Genomic DNA, 25,442 nt, shown 5'->3' with positions numbered 1-25,442 from the left:
ATTTAGCTCTTAAATACCGTGATTATTTAATGCCTGGTTTTTCTCTTTCCTTCTGCTGCAAGGATAAAGAAAACAATAAACCCACAGAATGTGTGTTTAGATTCGAACATAATGTCTATGCAGGTTTTAACTGCTCATAAAGCAGCCAGAGATGCATCTTGTTACATGTAAGGAAAGCTGTATTTGAACAGAACATGCATTTACAGTCACTGACAAACATTCATCACATATTCTTGAATTTTGCACGATGTTCTTTAGTTTAAGTGTGTTCTTTCATAAAATTTCCCTGATGTGCTGTGCTTCACTGAAGATCAGTTTCTTTTGGACTCTTACTACCCTAATTATGCCCTAATTATATTCTAATACTGAAAATACTATGTGAAATTGCTCTTCTGAAAACCGTCCTGTGCTTTTAGATTTCTGAGTTCCACAGATAGAAAAAATAGTCTTCATTTTTTTCCATAAAGACTCAGTATCATTTCTACACCAGAAATATTGGGATATTTTTTTCACTAAAAATAATATAAGAAAAATAATAGAAGATAAAGGGGCTTTCTGCTTAAAGATACATGGTTAATATTCAAATATGCTAAAATAAAATAACGTTTCAAACTGGATCTTGACCTTCCCGTATTTGTTAGTCTGTTACCTTGTTTTTTTGTCACAGTGTTTATCTCAAGTGTTGATGTGATGGTTACAGTAAGGTACAGGTTACTAAATGTTAACAGAGACCCCAAAAACTGAATATTCATTTCACATGAATAATCCCAATGCTTGGAAGGGTGAGTAGAGTAGTCCGAATTTGAGGTCAGTATGGACTGCATAGCTAGACTCCAGAAGAAAACCCAAGAACTGCCCCAACCCACACCCAAATTAATTCGGAGGTTTACTTTCTCTAGGTAACTTTCTGGAGGTTAGCAGTTCTGCCATACTGAAATAAGTAACTTTTATGTGAGTCCAGAAAAGTTTTTCTGTTACCTTTTTAACACCTGAGGAAACAGGGTTGTGGTCAGGGACACAGGTTGAGACATTGATGATGTGTGCAGTTAACAGCTATCTTTTCATATCCCACTGGTCAGTTTTATTAGCGATGAGGAAAGACAAAGTCCATAGCTTACAGCTTTGTGGATATATGAGCAAACAATTGGACAAGAAAACCTTGGCAACTGTTCACGGTGGGCACACTTTTAGTCCCAGCACTCAGGAGGGGGATGTAGGCGGATTTCTGTGAGTTCAAGGCCAGTCTGGTCGACAAAGTCCAGGACAGCCAAGGTTACACAGAGAAATCCCGTCTTGAAAAACCAAAGAGAAGTTATGTGTGGTGTTGAATTCAACACGGACAACGAATGCGTAAGAGTACAACTTGCCGATGACCGTGTTCACAAGTACCCATCCGAGTTTGGCAGTCCACAGCTTCATTAGCGCACCGAACTGACATGCACCGCATAAATGAAAGAGCACAACTCGGGGATTGAAGAGGAAAACGTGCAATAGCAATTTTTGAAAGTTTGGGCAAGTCTGTGAGACTTTATGGTGTCACGATGGAAGAAGGGTTAAGTACTGGCTTTCCTTTTAGGTTTTTCTACGTGCGTGAGTGCTTGCATTTATGTAAGTGCCCTCAGAAGACATTAGGCTGTGGGGTCCCCGGAACGGGACCCAGATCTCTTCAAGAACAGCAAGCATTCTTAGCTGCTGAGCCAGCTAAACAGCCCAAAATTGTCAGTTTAAGCAAACCGAAGCCCTGTGCTAGAGCTTTTGTCTGCCATGCCTCAGTGCCGTGATTCCGTATCCCCAGGATGGATGAAGGAAGGAAGGTTGGAGCTCTTGACCGACCCCCTTATCTGTGGCCATCAGCTTATCTCGGAGGGGTGGTTTTATTTTGACACGGTTAAGGCTGGCGTCTGTCTCAGCATCCGTGGTACTGAGATTACAGGTTTAGGCACGAATCTATGGAGCGTGGACGATTGTGTTTTGTTTTGAGACCGGTCTCCTAGCCCAGGCTAATCTCAAGCTGTCTGAGGCCCAGGGTGACACAAAGCTAATGATTCTTTTAACAAAATAATCTTGTGTATATGCCTCAGTGAGTGTTTTCCTGAGCCCGTGGAGGTCTGATCCCCTCGAACTGGAGTTAGCATTGCTTGCCACCATGTGGGTGCTGGGACTTAAACACGGTTACGCTGCAAGAGCAGTACTGAGCCATCTCTCCAATCCCCTGATCCTTTTCCCACTTCCTGGGTACTGTGATTACAGGTGTTTGTGGGGTGCTGCGGATCATGCTAAGCAAGCACTCTTACAACTGAGGTACGTCCTTAGCCTGCCAACACACATTCTGCAAGGAATCGGGTCATTGAGGGCCTATTGTCCCTCGTTTTTGTCAGTAGGCATGGCTAGGCATGGAAGCGGGCAACTAAACAGACTGACCAGCCAGAACCGTGCGGGCGGCGCTCCGAGCGCGCATCTTCCCTGTCCGCCTGGGTTCGCCCCACCCCTTGCCCGCCCCGACCAATCGGTGCTCACGGACGTGCCTGAGCCCTCCACACCCACGTCTGCGGCTGTGCTCTCGGGTGACGGGGGGGGCCGCCCGTGACCCGGAAGTAGTTGCTCTGGTGGCGGCGGGCGGGTCTGAGAGGCGGGGCTTGAGGCGCTCTTTTCGCGAGTCCGCACTCCGCAGAGTCTTGAGTGGAAAGTGTAGCACCATGGCATCTGTGTTGTCCTACGAAAGTCTGGTCCACGCCGTGGCCGGAGCCGTGGTGAGGAGGGGTTTGGGGCGTCGAAGCCAGTCCCGGGATGGGGCCGGGAGATGGGCTTGAGGGAGACGCGGGGCCTGAGCCTGTCAGCACTGGGACAGAAAGTTGCTGCCAGAGTGAGGGTGAGGCCAGTGCCCACCTCTCCCCCGCCCCCTCAGCACTCTCCCAGGGACCTTCTGGACTGGCAGTCACAAATGTTCAGAGGGAATAAGAAGCAAGATAATGGTTATTTCCTTTGCCTTCTGAAGTTTAAGGCCAGCCAGCCATCCCAGTGTCCCGCTCTCACTGCACACAAACTTGGTGTAATTGGTCCTGAGGAGAAACTAGGTATGAAGATGGGTGCCTGATGTTTCACACCTTACCACAGGCAGGTGGCAATGGCTAATAGAATATTTCTCATCAGTATCATTGCCAGGCAAAGGTACGGTGTTTTTGTTTTGTTTTTTTAAACCAAGATCGGTGTTGTTACATGTGTGAGTTAAGCGCTGGGAGCTTGGACTTGGAAGTGTATAAGTTGCTTCGATTTGACACGCTTCCCTTTTCCATGAAACTTTACATTCTTAGCACCCATAATGTTCCTCTTCTGGTTCTCTTCCTCAGACTGTTTCTCATGACCTTCCCTAACTTCCAGGACGTACCCTTAGCCACTTAGAATCACTGTGGACCATTACTGTCCATCCGGTGGGCCATTAGTGAATGCTCCCCTCCCCCAGTATTAATTCAGGGACAGCTCATGTTCTGTGAGGAGTAATCTGAGTTTTTGAATTCCAGTTCCATCATTTGTTTACTAGGTAATCTCAAATCTCACATTTGAAACCTGCAAAGCAGAAAAAGTTATATTTTTCTCCTCGACCTTGAGATTTAGGTGAGCAAATATTACATGAATTGTCTTATTCAAGAAACCTCATTCATTTAAGTCAACCAGAAGTGCCTTTTGCCCATTATGAAAGAGCTGGGATGTAAGTTTGCCTGACATGTTTTCACTTGGTCATAGAGACCTGTTTGATGGGAGCGGAAGTGCAAATGGGAACCAAATTATTCATGACTTTGTGTAGGAAAGAGTCAGCTGTTGAAGTTACTAATTTACATTTCAAACCTGATCCCCCTGGCTGCTCCGTGGAGAGAAGAATAAGGAAGGCACAGTATTCAGCAAGAGACGGTTGAGTCCATGTGAGTGGGAGTGACGTGACCGTTTGTCTGGAATGTGTTTAGAAGAGCCATCAGAGTCTAGTGATCGCTTGGGTATAGATTGGGGTTGGTTGTTATCAACTTGGTTATAGTTTTGAACAAGGTTTAAGGTTGAAGTCGCTGAGAATAGCATGACGTTAAATGATTAACTCACCAAGGAAGAGAGCATGGACTAAGACAAAGGACAGTGTCTGGGCAGGAAAGCAGGCCAACCTTAAAAGGTGGGGGAAATAAGCTTGCAGCTCCAGAGGCTTGAGAACCAGTGTGGTGGGAGGTAATGGAAAGAGTGCTGTGTTCAGAGAAAGTATGTCAGGGAGAAGGGCCTTGTCCAAGTGGGTTATCTACTGCCAGGAGGTCAAGTAAGGTGAGGACTGAGGGCTAATCACTGGGCTTCTCAAAGTCTAAGTCCAGTGGTTCCTGGAGACCGATGGTGGGTGGTTTGGTGGGCAAGGTGGAAAACCCTGTTACTTTCTTTCTCTTATCGAGTGCCATTTGATACCCTGCTGGGTAGAGTCTTTCAGAGGCCCTCTGTGGTAGGCTTCTGTCCTGTTCCCTGTTTTCTCCCTCTTCCAAGGTCTATCCAGTTCGCCTTTCTGAATGAGGATTGATCATCTTACCCAGCATCCTCCTTCTTGCTTACCTTCTTTAGGTGTACAGATTTTAGTATGTTTATCCTATATTATATGTCTAATATCTACTTATAAGTGAGTATATGCCATGTGTGTCTTTCTGGAATACCTCACTCAGGATGATCTTTTCTAGTTCCCACCATTTGCCTTCAAATTTCTTTATTTCCTTGTTGTTAATTGCTGAGTAGTATTCAATTGTGTAAATGTTCCACAATTTCTGTATCCATTCCTCAACTGAGGGACATCTGGGTTGTTTCCAGGTTCCATTTGTTGGGTTCCTTCTGCGGGTCACATGCTCTTGTAGGCGCTACTAAGAGTATAGTTGAGAACAAAGGCACTCTCCTCACTTATTGTTGGTTCTGGTGAAGTCAGACAGTACATGAATAAACAGAATGATTTTAAATAGTAAGTGCTACTAAGCAAATTGGGCTAGAAAGTTTCTTTTTCCTTTTTGTAATAAGGTGACAGGTGTTTTATATATTATGTTGTAGCTGCTCGGCACACGCAGTGGTGTGGAAGCATCAGTAGAGCATAAGTAAATGAATGGGCTGAGCTCCGTCTTCCATATAGCATTGTTGCAGGAGGGCGCAGTCTGTTTGCTTTGGCTCACAGGCCAGTGTGCCTCTGCCTCTGATAAGGCAGGGCAGTGGGCAGGAGTGACCTATGTCTGTCACTCTACAAAAAGACGCGCTCGTTGGTTTCTCGCCCGTTTTGTTAAAGTTTCACTTGAAATTATGCACTCTGATTTTGCCATTTCCCCTGAGTTATCTGTATAGGTTTTTTTTAATAAGAATAATTCATTTTACTCTTGCTTCATGTCAGAGAAGTAGTATTTCTGGTACATATATGAATGAGAAGCAGCTTTGCACGTTGTTTTAGTTTGGGTTATTTTAAAACAGGGTCTCACTGTGTAGCCCAGGATAGCCTCAAACTTGTAATTTTTTTAGCCTCACCTCCTGAATCCTAGGTATTAAAGACTTGTACCACCTTATCTGGCTGCTTCCTGGTATATGTGTGTATGTGTGTGTATGGAGTGTAGCCCAGGCTAGACTTGAACCTCCTGTTTAGGATAGCCTTCCATTGTGTGCCACCACAACTGGCCGTGTTGTGTTATTGTTGCTGTGCATTTTAGTTATTTATTTATCTGTCTGTCTGTTTAGCTGTCATTCATACCAAAGAGTTGCTTTCAAACCTTTACCAGGTCTAAGCATTAGACCTAAATAGCCATGTGGCCTTGCTATGGTTCCCTGGAATAACGGCTTCTACCCAAAGACTAGAAGCACTTTGGGTAGAAATGTTGAGTCATTGTTTAAAATGTTGATTTACAGCCGAGCAGTGGTGGCACACGCCTTTAATCCCAGCACTTGGGAGGCACAGGCAGGTGGATCTTTGTGAGGTTAAGGCCAGCTTGGTCTACACAGTGAGTTCCAGAATAGCCAGAAATGTTACATAGAGAAACCCTGCCTCAAAAAATGAAAAAAAGAAAACAAAAAGATGTTGATTTACATAGTCTTTTTTTTTTTAAGATTTTTGTTTATTTAGTATGTATACAGTGTTTTGCTTATTACATGTACTCCTGCTCCCCAGAAGAGGGCGCCAGATCTCACCATAGATGGCTGTGAACCACCGTGTGGTTGCTGGGAATTGAACTCAGGACCTTTGGTAGCACAGCCAGTCCTCTTAACCGCTGAGCCATCTCTCCAGCCCCTACATACAGTCTTTGAATTGCATTTCGGGCCTGTTTGTTCAGCTCCCTCTAGGCTCTGCATTGTCTTACATCAAGTGAAATGCTGTGCTCGCATGTACACTTTTCTTTAGGGCTAGGTATCAACCCCAGAGCTTGGCATACACTAAGTGCCCAGTCTACCACAGAGGTGTGCCCCAACCACAATAGGGAAGCATATTTTAAAAGTTAAATTTTTGGTTTTGATGTTTGTTTTGTGTGTGTGTGTGTGCCATGCCTCGGGATGATTACAGATAACCGCAAATATCTCAAAACAAGAATGATATTACTTCAGAAAGATGCTGTAACTTCACTGGCCTCATATGTAAAGACTCATTTTAAAAAAGCGTAGTTGGATTTATAGTTTTTTGCTTTGCATCATATTATCTTTGAAATAATTCATATGTAAAAATGTTTCTCTTTTTCAAGCCTTTGACCTTGCTGTGTACCTGAGGATCCGCTTGCTTCCACCTCCTCAACTTTGAGATGAGAATATTAGGTTCTTACTGGTGCTAGGATTGAGTACAGGCTTTCAAACATGCTTGGCAAACTCTACCAACTTAGTTAGCTGCATCCTTAGCCCAGAAATATCTATTTACAGGTAAAAAAAAATTTCTTCTTAAGTCTAGAATTTGAAAACTGCCATTTGTAAGACTCACAGGTTAGATTACACACTGAAACATGGTTCAGAATTGTAATGATTCATCAGTAATGTAAAGGTATCGTTTGTTCTCCTGAGGTAATTGTTGTCTCAGAGGATTAACTGTCTCCTTACGCTAACCTAGGCCTGGTCTTGGAAGCTTCCAGTCTCCATACAGTCTAACCTAGGCTTAGAATGTTTCAGCATCTGAGATTTACCGCTTAATAAGCTCACCCTTTCTTGTTCTTACTAAGCTCGGGGCTCAACTCAGCTGTTCTGGCTCCTCTCCCAGCTAACTTACTCAATCTGGCTTTTCTCTTGGATTGCTCTGCTTGGTCTCAAACTAACTCCAGCAATCTTTTCTAATCTTCTGGCTCCTCTCTCATTCTCTTCTGACTCATTTTGTCTTAACCTATGTCTAGCTTGTTCTCTCATTCAAACTCTGTAAAATTCTCTTGGTAAAACTGCCTCCTCTCTCTCATTCTCTGTGTTGCTCCCTTAAGTAGCTTCCCTTTCCTCCCTGTTCTCATGAGAGTTAAGTGTCAAATCTTTCTCTGATTTTTTTCACTTTTTTTGCCATTCAGTTAGAAATCACTTTCAAACGGGTGCTTCCTTCTACAAACTAACTTTACCTGCAGTGTTTAGGATTAGAGACATGTACCACCACACCTGGGGACCTAAGCTGCTCTTTATCTGAAACTTGCTCTATTCCATGCTGGCCTTGAACTCAGATCTGCTTGCCTCTTTTTCCTGGAATAAAGGTGTGTTTGTATTCCAGCCAGATCACCCAGACCTAGGTCTTTGGATGTGATCTCTTGCCAGAGCAGCAATGTATGGAGTTAAAATTTCTCTACATAGTAACATCAAAATGTTTGTTAGTCTGTGTTTTGGGATGTGTGTGGACACGAGAGGACATCTTGTAGGAGGCTGTTTCCTTCACCACATTGTTGCCGGAATCACACTCAGGCCTTCAGCTTGTGTGCCAGTACCTTCATTCTTGCTGACTCATCTCTCTGGCATGATTGATCAGTAACTTTAAGAAACTTCTTTTGTACCAATTGCTTATTTAAATCCTCTCTCTCTCTTTTCTTTGTCTAGCAGGGCAGTCTCTTTATATTACTTAGGCTGGCCTTGAATTTCTGGATTCTAGACACCCTCCTGCGTGCTTGAGTAGCTGAGCTTGTCAGAGAGTCTCCAGTTCATGCAAAGTTTGGGTTAAAGTTGGACAGGTAGATGTCAAAATGTGGTTACATGTTTGATCTCTGTTCTTCCTGTGTTTATATACAAATGAGTGCGCATAAATAGATTTTTTGTTGTTGTTTATATAACCGTTAGTTGGAGTTACATATTCTGCTCTTCCTGTTTGCTTATTATGAGTAGGTTTGCTTTGGAACAGAAAGAGTATTCCATGTGAATCAGTTAGGGCTTCCCTGGTTGCAGGGTGGAGAAAAGACTGGGTATTTTAAGCAAGATGAATTTTCTTTAAAGGCTGTTTGAGACCTGCTCTGTCAATGGGGAAACTGCAAAAAGTGGAGTAGAAAGGAGCCAAGAAAGATTTCTGAAACAGTCATTGAAGTCTCTCTCAGACTCCACCGCTGGATTGAGAGGGTTTTGTGTAGAGGAATTTTAATTCAGAACATGGCTGTTCTGGCAAGAGATCACATTCTAAGACCTTCTAGGTCTGTGTGATCTGGCTGGAATACAAACACACCTTTAATTTAGGAAACAGAGGCAAGCAGGTCAGAGTTCAAGGCCAGCCTGGTATGGAGCAAGTTTCAGGTCAAGAAAACCGCAGGCCCAGGTGTAGTGGTGTACTCCTTTAATCCCAAACAATGAATGTAAAGTTAGTTTGTAGAAGGAAGCACCTCTGTTTGAAAGTGATGTCTAATTGAGTGGCAGAAGAAGTGACCAATCAGAGAAAGACTTGACAGAATAGGATATGCCCAACTCCCACTAGAAGAGAGGGGAAAGGGACGCTATCTAAGGGGCAGAGAGAGAGGGGGCGACTTTACTGGGACTGTAAGAGAGACAGGTTGTAGAGAGAGAGAACTCAGATGAAGCCCGAATGAGCCAGAAAATGAGAAGGAGCCAGGAGATTAGAAAAGATTGATGGAGTTAGTTTGAGGCCAAGTAGAGCGATTTAAAGGCCAAGAGAAAAGCTAGACTGAATAAGTCAGCTGGGAGAGGAGGTTGAGCTAGAACAGCTGAGTTGAACCAGCCAGCTATGAGCTCAGTAAGAACAAGTAAGGCTGCGTTTGTTAAGCATTAAATCTCAGAGGCTGAAAACAATCTAGGCCTAGACTAGATCATGTGAAGGCTAGAAGCTTCCAGGACTAAGCCTAGGTTAGCAGAAGGAGACTGTATACCTCCTAGACAACAAATGAAACAGGTGAATAAGAATTCCTTTTACAGTTTTGTCCTGTCCTTTGCCCTTACAGAATTCCAATTAAGACTCAAATACCAATGGGTGATAGTGGCTTATACCTTCAAACCCATAGAGGCCAGCCTGATTTACAAAGTTCCAGAAAAGCCAAGGCTAAAGAGAAACCCTGTCTTGAAAAGAACAAACAAGCAAAATGCTCACATACCTGCAGAGAGTCTCTTCTAACAGAACTCAGCCCCCTGTGCCCACACAAGTCTTGACACACCTTTTGTAATTAACAGTTGAAGGGAAGGGATGAACAGAAGGAACTTTAAGAGGTCTCTTAGGGGCTGTCGTGAAAGGTGGCACTTGGATTTTCTGTCCTGCCGAGATTGTACACAGTAGGATGAGGTAGTTCTTCAAAAGAAAATTAGAGGCTGGAGAAATGACTCAGCAGTGAAGCGCATGGCTGTTCTCGCTGGATGCAGCTTCAGCGCCCATCACCAACGTGATACCTCACCATCTTTAACTGCAGTCCTGTGGTATCCATTGCCCTCTTCTGGCCTCCATAGGAACTGCATGCATGTGGTACACAGACAAAAAAGAAAATCGGCAAAAGAGAGTGATGCTATGGGACCCAAAGCTTTTGACATCTGTATATAAGGCTGTTAACATCCCTGAAGCCAAGTGTGGTGATGGTGGTGTACACCTGTAACCCCAAACCTTGGGACTCTAAGGCAGGAAGGAGGATCCCAAGTTTCTAAGCCAGTCTGGGCTCTATAGGGAGGCTGTGCCTCTAAAAATCAGAACTCTTCAAATATCATTGCTTTTTAAAATGTATAATATTCCCAAAGCTGGGTGTGGTGGCCCAGGAGGCAGAGTCAGGTGGATCTATGAGTTTGAGGCCAGCCTGGTCTGCAGATGGAGTTCCAGGACAACAGCCAGGGCTTCACAGAGAGACCTGTCTCAAAAATAAAAAAATTAAAGTTCCACTCTATGAGTATTTCATTTATTTGTGGTTATTTATGCAGCCCTTACACCCTTTGCTTTGATAAACATTTTGTATGATGTAAATGTTAGTGTTGCCTCCCACAACCCCATTTCTTCTGTTTCACTAATTTTGTAATATTTAGAGAAAAGCTGTATTTTCAGATTTAGTTAACATTTGTTAAATATCAGTAACCTCCCGGGGCTTGTGAATGTTAATATCATATCAGCAGGCTTTTTAATGTTACCTGACCTGTTACAGCATGCGCTTTTTACATGAATTAGAAAAAGAAATTGAAAGCCAATAGTCATGTATATAGTGTTCTTTGGCCTTTATTTTCCCCCAACATTTCTTTATTTACTTAGTGGACAGAGACTGCTCTGAAGGTCAGAAAACACTCTCTGGGGTTGGTTTTCCTCCTTCCACCATGTAGATTCTGGGGAATCAAACTTGGGTCATCAGACTTGGCAACCAGTGTCTTTATCCTCCGAGCCATTAAGCTGACCCTCTTTACCTCTTTTTAGAGAACTAAGTATGGTATACCAGCTGGGAGAATTTGGAGTAAAGCTTAGCTCTGTGTCTGGGTGGGTGGGTAACTTACATTTTCCTTCTGAATGTGTGTTTACCAAGTTAGGAAGCCAACAGTAGTGTCTCACCCCCCCAGGGTTCTCATGAGACATTAGTGGGGCAATGCTGTTTTATCATACAAAATCCCTTTTTCAGTTTTACCAATAAAAACTCAGAAGCCAGCTAGTGGTATGAAAACCTGCTAGCTCAGAGAAACAGAGAAGGCATCCAGCTGATCTACTCAGCCATGTCCCAGAAGGAAGAAGCCAAAAGCTCAAAGCCAAAAGCTCAAAGTTAAAACCTTCTTCTCTACACTGCCTAAGTACCCATCCCTCAATGTCCCTCCTCTCTGTTTAATCCCTGTCAGTTGTTTTCCAGCTCTAGACCTAGGGTTGACTTTATTTAGCTTTTGGATATTAAAGGTGTGTGTTAGGGCAGAGCCGCTCTACAACTAGAAACAGGTTTTTAGTGTTCACAGTCTTGGGGTTTGCAATGGGATCAAATATCCTACAACAATGATGCTTGTGATGTCATGGGAATTTTACAGCAATAGTATCTAGTTTCAGTTGGGTCTGTTTCTGCGTTATTTTTACCGACTTTCAGAAAGTCAGAAAGTATGTGTTTAGTATGGTCAGTGGCCTGAGTTTAATCTCCAGCATCAAAAAAGAAAAGATCCACCTGCCTCTGCCTCCTGTCCTGGTAAAACTGTCTCTGAATCCCACGAACTCAACTTCACTCACTGCACTGCTTCTCCACTCACTGATTCAGCTGAACTGACTGAACAGCACTGACTAGGACTCGGAGATCTACATGCCTCTGTCTCCTGAGTGCTGGGATTGGAGGCGTTTACCACCACACCTGGACCTAAGCTTTTCTTTACCTGGAATTTGCTCTGCACCAGGCTGGCCGTGAACTCAGAGATCTGCTTGCCTCTGTCTCCTGATATTAAAGGTGAGCTAGTATTCCAGCCGGATCACCTATGTCTTTGGATGTGATCTCTTGCTACCTCAGCCACGATCTGAATTCCTCTACATATGTTTACTGGACTATAAAAATGTGTTTCTTTAACATTATTTATAGTGTTGTGTGTGCCTCTGCACCATGGCAATTGTGTGGAGATCAGAGGACAACTTCCCTTCATCATGTGGGTTCCAGGCATGAACTCATAATGATTGTCAAGCTTGTAGCAAGTGCCAGCTCTCAAGATACATTTCTTCTTGTTGTCCCCTTTCCTCATCCTTCTGGTGTTGAATTCCAGGGCTAACCTCCCACAAAAATTCCCAGATAGTGAAGCCTGCAGGCCCAGAATGCTGTGCACATGTTTTTGTGAATCATATGTGGGTTAGAGAAGAAATCCTAATGGAAAGAAAGAACTTAGAACTGAATAATAATAATATAGTGCATATTAACACTTGTGGCTATGCTGAAGACCAAATTGTGAGTGTGTGAACAGGGGGTGAGGAGTCTGGGCACTTCCACTTTCTTTCTGCCTTTGAACTGACCCCTGGCTGCTGGCCCCAAGCTCCTTGTTGACTTTCCAGCTGACGGGACCTTCTGGCCTCAATTGTCAATGCAATGTAGGAATTTACTTGTTCTCCCAATACAGAATGTTGCAATTCAGTGATTTTGGTGAGAGAATGAAATCTCTAAAATAGGTTTGTCTAGAAATAGATTCTTGTAAATTGTAATTATTGTCTGTAATAGCGCTCCTCCTCAGATAGAGCTCTGTGGGGGCTCAGTAGGTTTATTTTATGTCTATCTGGCACAACAGCACGGTACATCATGACTGTTCTCATTTGTGTCTTCTCATTGTGCATAACTGAACAAATTGTTCTCAGGAAAAAAATATGAATATATTTAGAGGAATTTCATTCAGATTCTGAAAATCATGTGTTTGTATAACTTGGAATGAGGCGTGCATGTAAAATAAATATTTTGTTGCAGGTAACAGTGCGTGTGGAAACAGCCCTTTGTGTTTCCTTGATGAGGAAACGAATACAGCAGGGCCTTGCAGGTCCTTAATCCCAGCACTTGGGAGGTGGAGGCAGGCAGATCTGAGTTTAAAGCCAGCCTGATCAACAGAGGGAGTTCCAGAACAGTCAGGGCTACACAGAGAAATTTAGAGACATAAATTGAGTTTCATATTGGTACCCTTTTTATATTTATCTTTAAAGTTTTCAATACAGAAGTGATTAAAAGTGAACTTTTTTGTTGTTGTTGTTTGTTTGAGACAGAGTCTCTCTGTGTAGCTCAGGTTGTTCTGGAACTCACTCTGTAGACCAGGCTGGCTTTGAATCAGAGATCCACCCACCTCTGCCTCCCAAGTGCTGGCACTGAAGGTGTGCACCACCTCTGCCTAGCTAAGAGTGAACTCTGAAGAGGCTGCCAGGTTGAGTTCTAGTCTTGTTAGGAAAACTGCCAAACCTCTCAGTAGCCACTTTCCCATCTGTAAAATGGGCAGGATGGCAGTCTGCTACAGCAGGCTGGATGCGGATTAATTTTGTAATTGAAGTGTAGTGCTCGCAGCTAATTCTGAAGTGTGCACTTCAGTGGTATTTACTATGTAATGTTGTTCGACCACTACCTTTTTTTTTTTTTTTTTTATACAGGGTTTTTCTATGTAGCCCTGGCTGTCCTGGACTCACTGTGTAGACCAGGCTGGCCTTAACTCAGAGACCTGCCTGACTTTGTCACCCAAGTGCTGGGACCACAGGTGTGCACCACCGTCGCTGGGCCACAGTACCTCTGTCTTATGCTGAAACGTGAGGGATTACTAAACAGAGTGTAGTGTACGTACATGGTGGAGTTTACTGGTCCGTGAGAAGGAATGGGCAGTTGATACACACTACTGAGGCTGAGAAAAGAGATAATTGTGGGCTACATGAATCTTCTTATAGGAAATACACAGAATGTGCACGTCAGTAGAGAGAAGGCCTTTGTGGCTTCCAGAGGATGAGCGTAGGGAAAACATTGCTTGCTTAGGAATGGTATCCTTTGGTTTCAGTTTTGTTTTGAAACATGACCTCATGTTCTAGTTCCTTTGAGCTTGCTATGCGATCAAAGGTGATCTTGAACTTCTGTTCCTTCTGCTTCTCCTTCCCAAGTATTGGGATTGCAAGTGTGTGCCACAATTCCCAGTTTATGCAGAATTTGTCAGTCAAGCACAGGGTTTGGGGCCTGTTTGGGTCTGCCAGCTGAGCTTCATCCTCAATCCTTAAGGTGTACTCTACAGTGGTTAGTTCTGTAGTACATGAATTTTACCTCAGTTTCAAAAGCAAAGCAAAACAAAACAAAAATCTCTTTCCTGAAGCCAGGAAAGTAGAAGAACCTGCTTAACCCTGTGGCTAATTTCTAGCCTCCAGGTGCATTGAGATAAACCCAAAGGTGTTTGCTATGTTTTATTCAACATTTTTAGGTATTTGGCAGCACATTGTCTAAGACACCAGATTGCTGTAATTAGAAACTCACATCTCAACACTGAGGGTTGGTCTTTTGAGAGAGTGTTTCTCTGTGGAGCCCTGACTGTCCTGGAATTTGCTTTGTAGATCAGGCTGGCCTCGAACTTATCACTGCCAGGTTCAGCATTCAAATTTTAAGCTTCACATTCATATTTCTAACAAAGCATAGAGGGAGTGTGTGTGTGTGTGTGTGTGTGTGTGTGTGTGTGTACACGCACACGCTCGTATATGCCTGTGTGCGTTCTCTCCTTTAGTGGAGTAAAACCTGTGAGCCTTGAGATCCTGTTCATTTACTGCTGCTGGCCTCCAGGGATCTTGACAAGTCCGGCTGGTATTCTGGCAGACTAGCTTTCTGTGTCACCTGCACATTCCAGGTCACCTTCGGGAAGCCCAGAAGCGCATATTAGTTACTGCCTGGGACTGATGTTCCCTGGCTGCTGCTGTCATGGTATTCAACTGAAAGGTTCCCAGGGGGGGGCAGCCATTCACAGCCTGTTGGGGGAAGCTGAACGCCACTGGGGTCCACTGAGGCAGTCTACGTAAGGTATTTCCATTACCATTGATAATGGTAGTGAAACCACAGTTGTGAAGGAGCAATGGAAGTAATTTCATAGTTGGGGGTCACCATGACATGAGGAGCTGTGTTCAGGGGTGCAGCCTCAGGAAGGTTGAGGACCACTGCTCTAGGGTTCTTTCCCCACATTCCTTGACAAGTGGCATCTTCCTCCATCCTTGCTTAGCATGCCTTAGCACACATAGACTCCCTCTATGCTTTGTTGGAAACATGAACGTGGAGAACTTGAATGTTGAACCAGGTGGTGGTGGCATGTACCTAATCTCAGCACTCGGGAGGTAGAGGCTGAGGTGGAGGCCAGCCTGGCTTACAGAGTTTCCAGCTCAGTCAGGGCTACACAGAGAAACCCTGTCTCAAAGAACCAAAAAAGCCAAACCAAAACAAACAAAAAACATCGAATAATAATCCCAATACATTAAAGTACCATGTTTACTTGGTAAGAATTTAATTTAACCAATAGTACTAATGAATTTTTGATCATGTAAAAATTGCAGTTGGGCTGGAAAGATTGCTCAGTGGTTATGAACACTGGCTGCTATTGCAGAGGACCTGGGTTCAATTCCCAGTACCCATAGGGCTCATAACCATCTAAACTTCAATCCCAGGGAATCTGACACCCTCTTCTAGCCTCCGCTGTATACCAGGCATGCAAGTAATACACGGACAGCCATACATGCAGACAAAACACCTATATGGATAAAATAAAGAACACACACACACACACTTTTGCCTTAAGTTGTCTAAGTTACTGTAATGGCTAAAGCCCTCTTTGATTTTGCAGGGAAGTGTGACGGCCATGACAGTGTTCTTTCCCTTGGATACGGCTAGACTTCGCCTTCAGGGTGAGTGTGGATCTCTTTCCTGATCTTCTGAAGTGGGGAAGCAGCCATTTCTCTAGTGCTCACTGCAGCAAGATGAGGATTCTCTGTTTAGGCAACCACTGCCGTCTGCTTGCTTGCCCTGTTTTTTGAGGGGATTCTATCTAGCCCGAGCTGGCTTCAGACTCGCTGGATAGCCTAACCGTGAACTCATCCTCCTGCCTCCACCTCTGAAGTTCTTGCTTTCCAGGTTTGTACCTGATTTAAATGTTTGATCTCTGCCCCTTCTCTTTCTGTGCTAGGGGCTGAACTCAGAGCTTTGCACCCGCAGCTGGCCAGTGCTTGACCACTGAGTGCCCACTCCACATTATTCTCCTTTATTTTTATTTTTAGTGCATGGGCGTTGTGTACCGTGTGTGTGTACAGCGCCCACAGAGGCCGGAAGAGGGCGCTGGAGCCCCTGGGACTGGAGTGATGGGTAGTGGTGAGCCACCACAAGGATGTTGGGGATGGAACCCAGGTTTTCTGAAAGAGCGGCCGCCGTTCTTAATCCCTGAGCCATCTCTCCAGCCCCGCTCCGCGTTGTTCTCTAGAGGGGAACTGCGGCAACTGGAGTCAAAATAAACACGAGAGCCACCTGCAGAAAACGCCAGCAGGCATTACCCAGTGTGCCGTCAGAGAAGCCCGAGGGCTAAGTGTACGGGTGCAGTCTCTACTGTAAACCGGCCAGAGACCACTTAAGAAACAGTCCTCAGTACCAGCCGAGACTCTGCAGGCTCTTAGAACAGAAAAGGATGCCTGAAGGGTTAAGTCGAGGGAACCAGAGACCGGCAACTTTTCTCCCACCAGCAAGTCTTTACGTACACTTGTCACGCCAAGACACCTGCCCTTCTGAAACCCGTCTCACTGATTTTAACATACAGCAAGCCCACACAAGAAAACAGGTGGGGAATGTGCTCTCAATACGCTGCACGTGTAAGATCTCTACATGAGGGCAGTGAACTGCCTGGTAGATAAGTGGGCAGTGAAATCGGGACTACACTCACACCACTGGTGTTTGGACAATGCAGTTTAACACCTGGCAAACAAGTTCAAGAGCAGTTGACCTTGGAAACTGAAATATCTTAAGACAGTCAGCCCCAAGGTGGCTGCCAGGCTTAGTAGAGGAATCAGCGCTGGGTTAAAGTGAGGAGCTGCTACAAGAGAGGGACACAGCAGGGAAGCCGGCCTAGCCAGCCTCAGCTTTCCTGATGGCCCACCCCAGTCATTCACATGAGGGTGTCCCCCTTGGGGACCTCCGGGCCTGACGGGAAGGCCCTGCTGTTCCACCGCCCCTTGACTACCAGCTCTCAGTTTCCTAGTTCTCAGTCATGTGTGGATGAGCCATAGCACTAGCCAGCCTATAACCTCAGGTCATTGCGTTCTTTCTAACACCCCAGGCCTCACATGTGCTGGGCAAGAGCTCCGCCCCTGAGCCCTGTCTCCGGGAAGACTGTTGCTTTTTAAACTAGGCGTTTCTAGGCAGGGAGGGGTTCTAAGAAGAGGAAGGGTTCTAAGAAGAGCAAACAGACAAACAACCACTGTCCTTGCTCACCTGGACACCTCATCCTAACTTGCCTCTAGCACTATAGCATTTCTCGCTTTGCTATAATTCTTCTTTCCCCCTCCTATTTTCTTCTCACCTTGAAATTATAAACTGTTGCCACAGCTTGCATAAGAAAGTTAGAAAACTGACTCAAACGTTAAAATTTGTGGTTGAAATTTTCAGATAGGTAACTGTTTATATGATTCACAAAGCAGAATACATAGAAAGGCATGTCGTACAGGCCGACCTCAAATCCACCTTCACCCCTCCCCAGTGGACTGAACATCAACTGACTTTGTGTTGTTTCCTCTGTATCCTCATTGCCAGGAAGATTTCACGCTGTCTTTGTCTCTTACTTTTTAAAATGACTTTTAATCATATGCACGCTGTGTATCTGCAGGTATGTGCACCGGAGCGCAGGTGGCCTCAGAAGCCAGAGGCTTTGGGGACCCTGGAGGTACAGGTAGTTGTGAGCCACGTGGGGTGCTGAGATTCAAACTCAGGTCCTCGACAAGAGCGTAGAAGCTTTTCACTGCTGAGCCATCTCTCCAGCCCCAACATTTCTTAGTTTAGACACCCTTCAAAATGGCGGGTGTGGGGTGTGCACCCCTGCGGTCCCAGCTACTTGGGAGGCTGAGGCTTGTGGACCATTTGAGCACCTGGCTTCAGAGAGCGAGGGAGGGAGGAAGAGAGCATGAGAGAGGCAGAGCAAAACAAAAGGAGTGGCTGGTGTTGCAGTCCACTGTTCTATGGGAGTGAAGCATGAGGCTGTCAGTCAGCCTTTCCTGGTTTCTTGAATAGCCTTTCAGACTTTATGGAATAGCAAGCAATAATGTGTATTCTGAATTTTCCACCTTACTCATACAGAAAGCACACTCTGCTCTGGTCTAGACCTTGCATTTAAAAAAAAAAAATCTGTTTTAGGTTCTATTTGATGTATATGGGTTTTTGCCCAAATGTTTGTAGCCCACAGAAACCAGAAAAGGCACTAGATTGTCTAGGACTGGAGTTACAGATGCTTATGAGTCACGCTGTGGGTGCTGGGAATTGAAGCCGGGTCCTCTGGAAGAGCAGCCAGTGCTCTTAACTGCTACCATCTCTGCAGGCCCCCAGGCTTTGCATTTTAAGCCTGGCAGTGTGTCTTTGTCCATCAGTCTTCCAGTCGTCAATCCGTCTGGTGTGAATGCACCGAAGCCAGCTTACCCTGCCCTATTGTGGAAGAATTCTTGGCTCGTTTTACTGTTTTATTATTGTTCTTCTTGCAAATATGATGTAAGAATAGATTTGTTCATACATTTTGTTTCTGTAAACTTCATGGGATAAATTCCCAAATGTGAGATTCCTTCTGAATCTAGGGTAAATGTGTGATTTTGAGCAAATGCCAGATTGCTTTTATTAGGAGCTGACTAACTTGCCATTTCATAAGATATACGGGGACCAATTTTAATTTTGAAGAAATTGGTTCATTTTCACATTTTTTTGTGTTTTGGATTAATTTTCTAGTATCAGCAGGAAATGTGAAGCTAATTGAAGTGGATATTGTTTTCAGCAGCAACACACAAGAAATGAGAACGTTGCCTTCTGGGATTTTTTTTTAAGGTTAGGAAGAAGCATAAAGCCAGAATTTATGAAACTTGAGATTTAATCTTGACTTTGCTCTTGTTTCCCTAGCCTTTTTTATAAAAGGAAGAGAATAGTGGCTGGAGATTTGGCTCAGAGATTAAGAATGTTATACCTCTAGCAGAGGAGCTGGGTTTGATTCCTAGCACCCACCTGGTGGCTCTAGACCATCTGTGACTCCAGCTCTTAGATATCCCAACACCCTCTTTTGACTTCCCTGGGTGCCAGGCACACATTTAGTACATGTATACACGCAGGCAAACCCTCATACATAGAAAATAAAATCAATCTTTCTTTTTATAAAAATAAAGTAATCTATTTCTTTATTTTTTTCTTCCTTTTTTTTTTTTTTTTTTTTTTTCGAGACAGGGTTTCTTCATGTAGCCTTGACTGTCCTAGACTTGCTTTGTAGGCCAGGCTGGCCTTAAAGCCTTGAACTCACAGAGATCCACCTGCCTCAGCTTCCCAAGTGCTGGGATAACAGGCATGAGCTGCTGCACCCAGCTGGTAATCTGTTTCTTATTTTTAAGGTGTAGAAATAAAAATGAGAGCATGCATGTTAGTTTTAAAAAGAGCACTGTATGGGGTTGGAGAGCAGTTTAGAGCATGTATTGAACTTCCTGAGGACCCAGGTTTGGTTCTAGCACCCACATCACAAGGTTCACAATTGCCTGTACCTCCAGGTCCAAGGGATGGGACTCCCCCTGACCTCCAAGGTTCCCTTCCTACATGTGGCACATAGACACAGGGAAGGAAGGGAAGTAGGACAAAAAGAAGGGAAGGAAGGGTAGATGGAGCTCAAGAGATGCTTTAGTGGTTACAGACATATCCTGCTCTTCCAGAGGACCCAAGTTCAGTTCACAGTAACTTCAGTTCCAGGGGCTCATACACCTTCTTATGGCCTCCAGGGGCACCTGCATTCATGTGCACACACACACACACAAACATAAACATAAATAAAGTAAGTATTTTAGGAAAGAGCTCTAGCCGGGTGGGGTGGTGCACACCTGTGTCCCAGCACTTGGGAGGCAGAGGCAAGTGGATTTCTGTGAGTTTGAGGCCAGCCTGGTCTACAGCGTGAGTTCCAGGACAGCCAAGGTTACACAGAGAAACCCTGTTCCAAAAAAACAAAAACCGAAAGAAAGAAAAAGAAAGAAAGCTCTATAAAAACTTCAGAAATAGCATTTTTGCTTTACTGTGGAGATTAGGGCTTAAATGAAAATTCTTTCTCAGTAACAAATGAAACCCAAGGAATATACTCTGGGGAGTAAGCTGTGTTTGGACACACTGGAGGGTCTGAGGCAAAGCAAGGAGCTCAAAGAAAAGCTAAGGATTAGTGCAGCTGAAGTGATGACATTTTAGTGAAACTTGCTGGTGCTACAGATAATAATTCTCTTCATTCTTACAGTTGATGAGAAAAGAAAGTCAAAAACTTCGCACGCAGTGCTCCTGGAGATAATTAAGGAGGAAGGCCTGTGAGTACCACCCGCTTCACAGCTCTGTTAGAATCGTTGATCATGGGACTTCCCAAGTCCATGCTTACAGGCTTAAAGAGAGGGTTTCTCTGTGTAGCCCTGGCTGTCCTGGAATCACTTTGTAGACCAGGCTGGAGATCCACCTGCCTCTGTCTCCCAAGTACTGGGATTAAAGGTATGCACCAGCAGCCACCCAGTGGCTTCTAGTCTTGAGAGCTTATAGTTGTCTAACTTATAGAGGCGTATGTGCTTTTAATTCCTTACAGATCTGTCAGCCATTTGGGATTTTGCTGCCATTGTTGTTGTTTTTGGAGACGGGGTTTCTCTGTGTAGCCTTGGCTGTCCTGAACTTGCTTTGTAGACCAGGCTGGCCTCGATCCCACAGAGATCCACCTGTTCCTGCTTCCCTGAAGCTGGGATTACAGGCATGCTCCACCAATCCCTGCTAAAGGTGTGAGCTTTAATTCCTGTTTTAAGTTTGCCTCATGGTTAGATTGGCTCGTGAATTTTTGATAAGAATGATGAGTGCATAGGTGACAGAGTAGTGTGGACCTGTGGTCCCACTCCACAGGAGGCTGAGGAAGAACTGCTCAACACAGGAGTTCAGGGTCGGGCTGGACAGCATGATAAAACACCTCCCTCCCTCCCCATCTCTCCCTGGCCTGGTGTTGTCCACCTGCGCTTTCTGACATGTGGTTTGGCTTCTTCCTAAGCTCTAAGCAGCTGTAGGGAGAGCCTTTTAAGGGGCCGCAGATGTCCTGCTCTTTGTCAAACCTTGAGACTGTCAATGGAGGCCAGACTTTCCTGGGCTTCATACTAGTTGCTTTTCTCAGTTCTGTGACCAAGTGAGGGAGGGAGAGTTTGTTCTGACTTTACAGTCCATCACAGTAGGTCAGTTACGCCAACCAATCACATTGCCTCCACAGGAAGTAGAACTGGGCTGTCAAACCTCAGGGTCCATCTCCAGTGACTACTCCCTCTTGCAAGGCTCCACCTCTTAGATTTCACAGCCTTCTAAAACAGTTGCAGGGAGAGGGGTTGACATGAATCATTCAAATACATAAGCCTATGGGGGAGCGGTTTACATTCAGACCTTGAGAGGCTTCTCTGACAATTTCCTGCGGCCTTTGTCCATGACCTTTACTTGGCTTATTGTGTTTTTTCCATAGCCTGGCACCATACCGTGGGTGGTTTCCAGTTATTTCCAGTCTCTGCTGCTCCAATTTTGTCTATTTCTACACTTTTAATAGCCTCAAAGCAGTATGGGTCAAAGGTCAACGTTCTTCCACAGGAAAAGATCTGGTGGTTGGATTTGTTGCAGGTAACAAGGTTTTCTAGGTATAAAATATCTGTGTATTTTAATATTGATCTGTGCTTCATATATCCCCTAAGAGATTATTTTAGCACCCAGTAATGCTGCAGAGAAATGGCCAGTTTTTCTTAACGTGATGGTAAAAGCACATGACATAAAATTTGTCATTATAACCATTTTAAGGTAAGTTAGTCATGTGAAATATGTTTGCATTTAGAAACTCACATCAGAAGTGTTTTTGTTTTTTTTTTTAACCTTTAAATTTTTTTTTTTTTAATTTTACATACATATACGTCTACATGCCAGAAGAGGGCAACAGATCCCAATGTAGATGGCTGTGAGCCACCATATGGGTGCTGGGAATTGAACTCAGGACCTCTGGAGCAGACAGTGCTCTTCATCACTGAGCCCTCTCTCCAGGCCGCCAGAAGCTTTTCATCTTACAAACCTCATACACCCTAAGTAAATTTACCCTAAGTAAATTCCCCATCTCTTCATCTTTAGCCCTTCGTAACCATCATTCATTCTACTTTCTGCCGTGAAGGGTCCGACCACATTAGGTATAAGTGAAATCACACAGTAACTGTCCTTTCGTAATGGGCTTATTCCACTTAGTAGTATCTCCAGTGTGTAGCATTTGACATGTATTTCCCTGCTTGTGTCTGGATAATGTTCTGCTGTGTGAATACATCACATTGTGTGAATCCACTCATCTCTAATGGGCACGGGTTGCGTCCACCTCTTGCTGTTGTGAATAGTGCTCCATGAACATGGGCTTGGGCATGTCTTTGAGGACCTCCTCTCAGGTGCTTTTGTATATATGTCCCAAAATGGAACTGTGGACCCTAATGTAATCGTCATGAGCTTTGTCAGAAGCATAGATAGACACGTTAGAGTCTTTTACAATCTCAGCATTTTTTACAAACAGTAAATTTCTAAGCTACATCAGTCTCATTGGCTGTAATTTGCCATGTCCCAATTTCCCTTGAAGCTGGCTGTTCTTTTGTTGTGATCTTAACCACTGGTATTATCTTTTAGATCTGGCATTGGACATCACGCTGTGATCATGTGTGTGAGGACTAAGGAACAGAGGGTTAGAGAGACAGAGGCAGAAGAATGATGGGTACAAAGAGACTCTGGGTGCCACGTTAGCTAGTGAGTCCCATTGGAGAGCTGCTGGAGGTGACCCTGCCACAGAGCCGAGCTGCAGAGCTCACGGGTCTGAACGGAGCCTCAGAGTCGAGTGAAGCTGCTGCTGAGAGCACGGGACTGTGGAGGACCAGGCCCCGGCAGACTGCCCGCAAACTAGCACATGGCCATGGGCGTAGGCTATGCAGCAGTGACTCAGAGCTGGGCTGAAGTCCTTGGAACCTTCTGCTGCTTATTCTAGTCCCTTGGCACACAGACCAGGTGGCCAGACGGCAGGCCAGCGGGGACTGTCAGCATCGTAGCGGTAGATGTTCATGCGGTTCAGGTGAGGGTGTTTGACCCTTCCTTGGTCTGGTATATCCTAGGGCCTGCTTTTTCTGATCTGGGCCCATATGGTTCCAACCTCCTCTTGATAATTTTGTAGGGTGATATCCTTTTTGCTCTAAGGAATACATTAATTATTACTGCGTGCCTGGTGGATGGGGCTGGCAGGCAAATGCATGACTAGGTGAGATTGCTCTGAGTCTGTATTTGCAGTCAAGACTGAGTCACAGTGTGCAGCTCAGCAAGCTCGGCCTCATCTCAACATGGTTCTCTGTCTGGCTTGGGGGCAGTGTCCACAGCAGTTGTACCTTTATAGTTCCAGTGATCATCTGTAGGTTTCTCCACATTCTTCTCAATATTTGTTGCTTTCTCCTTTATGCTAACAGTCATTCTAATAAGTGATTTTGGCCTGCGTTTTGCTGGGGTTGAGTATTTTTTCTTGTGCTCATTGCTTGTTTGTATATCATCTTTACAAAAATGTCCCTCTGAGTTCTTGTCCTATTTTTTTTTAACCAAGTTACTGTTTTTGTATTCTTGAGTTGTAGGAATCCTTCATGCCATGTAAAAACATGCCACAGCCCCTAAAACCATTGCAGTGTTCTGAGTGGTGGTGCCTGTTCCCGCTTCTGTTGACCTGGGTTTTGGTTGCCAAAGACAGTAGTAGTAAGTGAGTGAGAATCCTTGTCCTCGTGAAGGTCAGTACCTGTGATGTAAGAAAGATAACCAAATGTGCAGCGTGTTAGAAGATAAGGGCCAAAGGAGAATTTAATTAGAGAAGTGGGGTGGAGGGTGCTATGGGTTAGCAAAGGAACTGTTTTAGACAGTGTGGTCTTTGCTTGTTTGTTTGTTTGTTTGTTTGGGGACATGGTTTCTTTTTATAGCCTTTTCTGTCCCAGAACTAATTCTATAAACCAGGCTGGCCTTAGAATTCACAGAGCTCCATCTGCCTTAAAGGCCCACACCCCTTCACCGCCTGGTCACTGTGAGCATTTTAAAGGAGGTGACACAGATAGGCAGAAACATGCCAGCAATGTTCCAGACCAGAACAGAGGCCAGTGTGACTAAAGAGCACAGAAGGACCAAGTCGCACAGTGCTCTGCAGTACAAGAGATCAGAAGCAACTGGAGGGCTCTCAGCAGCATCGAGAGGCTCCCACCTGTGTTTCAACATGAACCCACTGGGCACTGTGCTGAGATGACTTGAAGAAGAGTAGAGGAAGCAAGACAGATCAGTTAGGAGCAAGAGGCTGAGGGATCCTACTTCTACCACACAAAGGAAGGAGAAGGAATGAGCGGGAAGTGGGGTAAGGCTATAAACCCTCACAGCTCACCCTCAGTGTTGTCCTTCCTCCGTGACCAACTAAACAGCACGACCAACTAAAGACCACAAGGACATTCATTCAAGCCATAACCAGCACAGATCTAATCTGTACTGTCTGTCCTTTCCAGCCTCCCCCAGTAACCAGCCTCTCCATCACATCCCTTTCTCCCACTTTTCCTGCCAACTCAGAGGCTAGGCAGAACAAAGAATCCGCATATCCCTTTTCTCGTTGTAATTTCTCTTTTGTATGGGCATGTTTCTCCTGGACAGACAGCTGAGCCTCACTGCCTGTCTTAACCATCATAGCAAAGCACCCGCAGCTGATGCCACAGCCTGCTTACAGTTCCATCCCCTACCTGCACATTTCAGGATCCCAGTCGTTCTCCATCTGTCAGCTATTTTGGAGATGTCCCTGCACTTGTGTGATAGAAAGCGTGGCACTCTGTACCACAAAGAGGAAGACAGGCACTCTGGGATTACCCCACAGGCACCACCTGCAGATGGAGCAGACTTGGCCGCATGGCAAGGACAAGGTAACTTACTGTGGCAAGAAGGCATGCCATTCCATACCACACGGGGCCACCTCCTCCCTAGTCCAAGGTGCTCCTTCCTTAGCTTCCTTTGATGTTCATGCCCACGGCAGGAACAGTGCCACCGCACATTCTCCCAAGCCTATCTTTGATCTTCGTGGTCCCTGTCTGCACTGAGATGTCTGTTCATCTCGGAGACTCCCATGTCCAGCTTGGTGGACAAATGAATTTCTTGACCTTACTTAGAAGAGCATAGCTGAGCTGTAAGACCGTGGGTGACCCCAAAACAGCTGTATCCCCAGGAAGTCTCCTTCCAGCATGGATGAAAGCTACTTCCTGAAAGCTACATAAATAAGTGCTTCCTCCAGTCAAATTCGCATTTCCTGTATATTTTAGCACTTCTCAAGACCATGTGCAGCCTAGGCAGAGTTGC

General features: G+C 44.9%; 1 protein-coding gene across 2 annotated transcripts in view; it reads left to right on the top strand.

Moving 5' to 3' along the window:
• Positions 1-2,619: 2,619 nt before the first annotated feature.
• Slc25a17 (solute carrier family 25 member 17) overlaps positions 2,620-25,442 on the top strand; it is a 35,292-nt gene continuing 12,469 nt past the window's right edge. Inside the window, exons 1-4 of one of the 2 annotated variants that reach the window (XM_055603056.1) lie at positions 2,620-2,750; positions 15,658-15,718; positions 20,308-20,374; positions 21,544-21,695. In XM_055603056.1, coding sequence (XP_055459031.1) covers positions 2,697-2,750; positions 15,658-15,718; positions 20,308-20,374; positions 21,544-21,695 — 334 coding nt within the window. In that variant the 5' untranslated portion in view covers positions 2,620-2,696. Of the gene's footprint in view, positions 2,751-3,593; positions 3,613-15,657; positions 15,719-20,307; positions 20,375-21,543; positions 21,696-25,442 lie in introns of those variants that run through there. The other variant, XM_055603057.1, reaches the window with a different exon arrangement.

This window comes from Psammomys obesus, unplaced genomic scaffold, assembly GCF_907164565.1.
Source record: "Psammomys obesus unplaced genomic scaffold, mPsaObe1.curated_primary_1811, whole genome shotgun sequence".
NCBI classification, from domain to species: domain Eukaryota; kingdom Metazoa; phylum Chordata; class Mammalia; order Rodentia; family Muridae; genus Psammomys; species Psammomys obesus.
The sequence above is the reverse complement of the archived record's forward strand: the minus strand, read 5'-3'. Positions and strand labels throughout refer to the sequence as shown.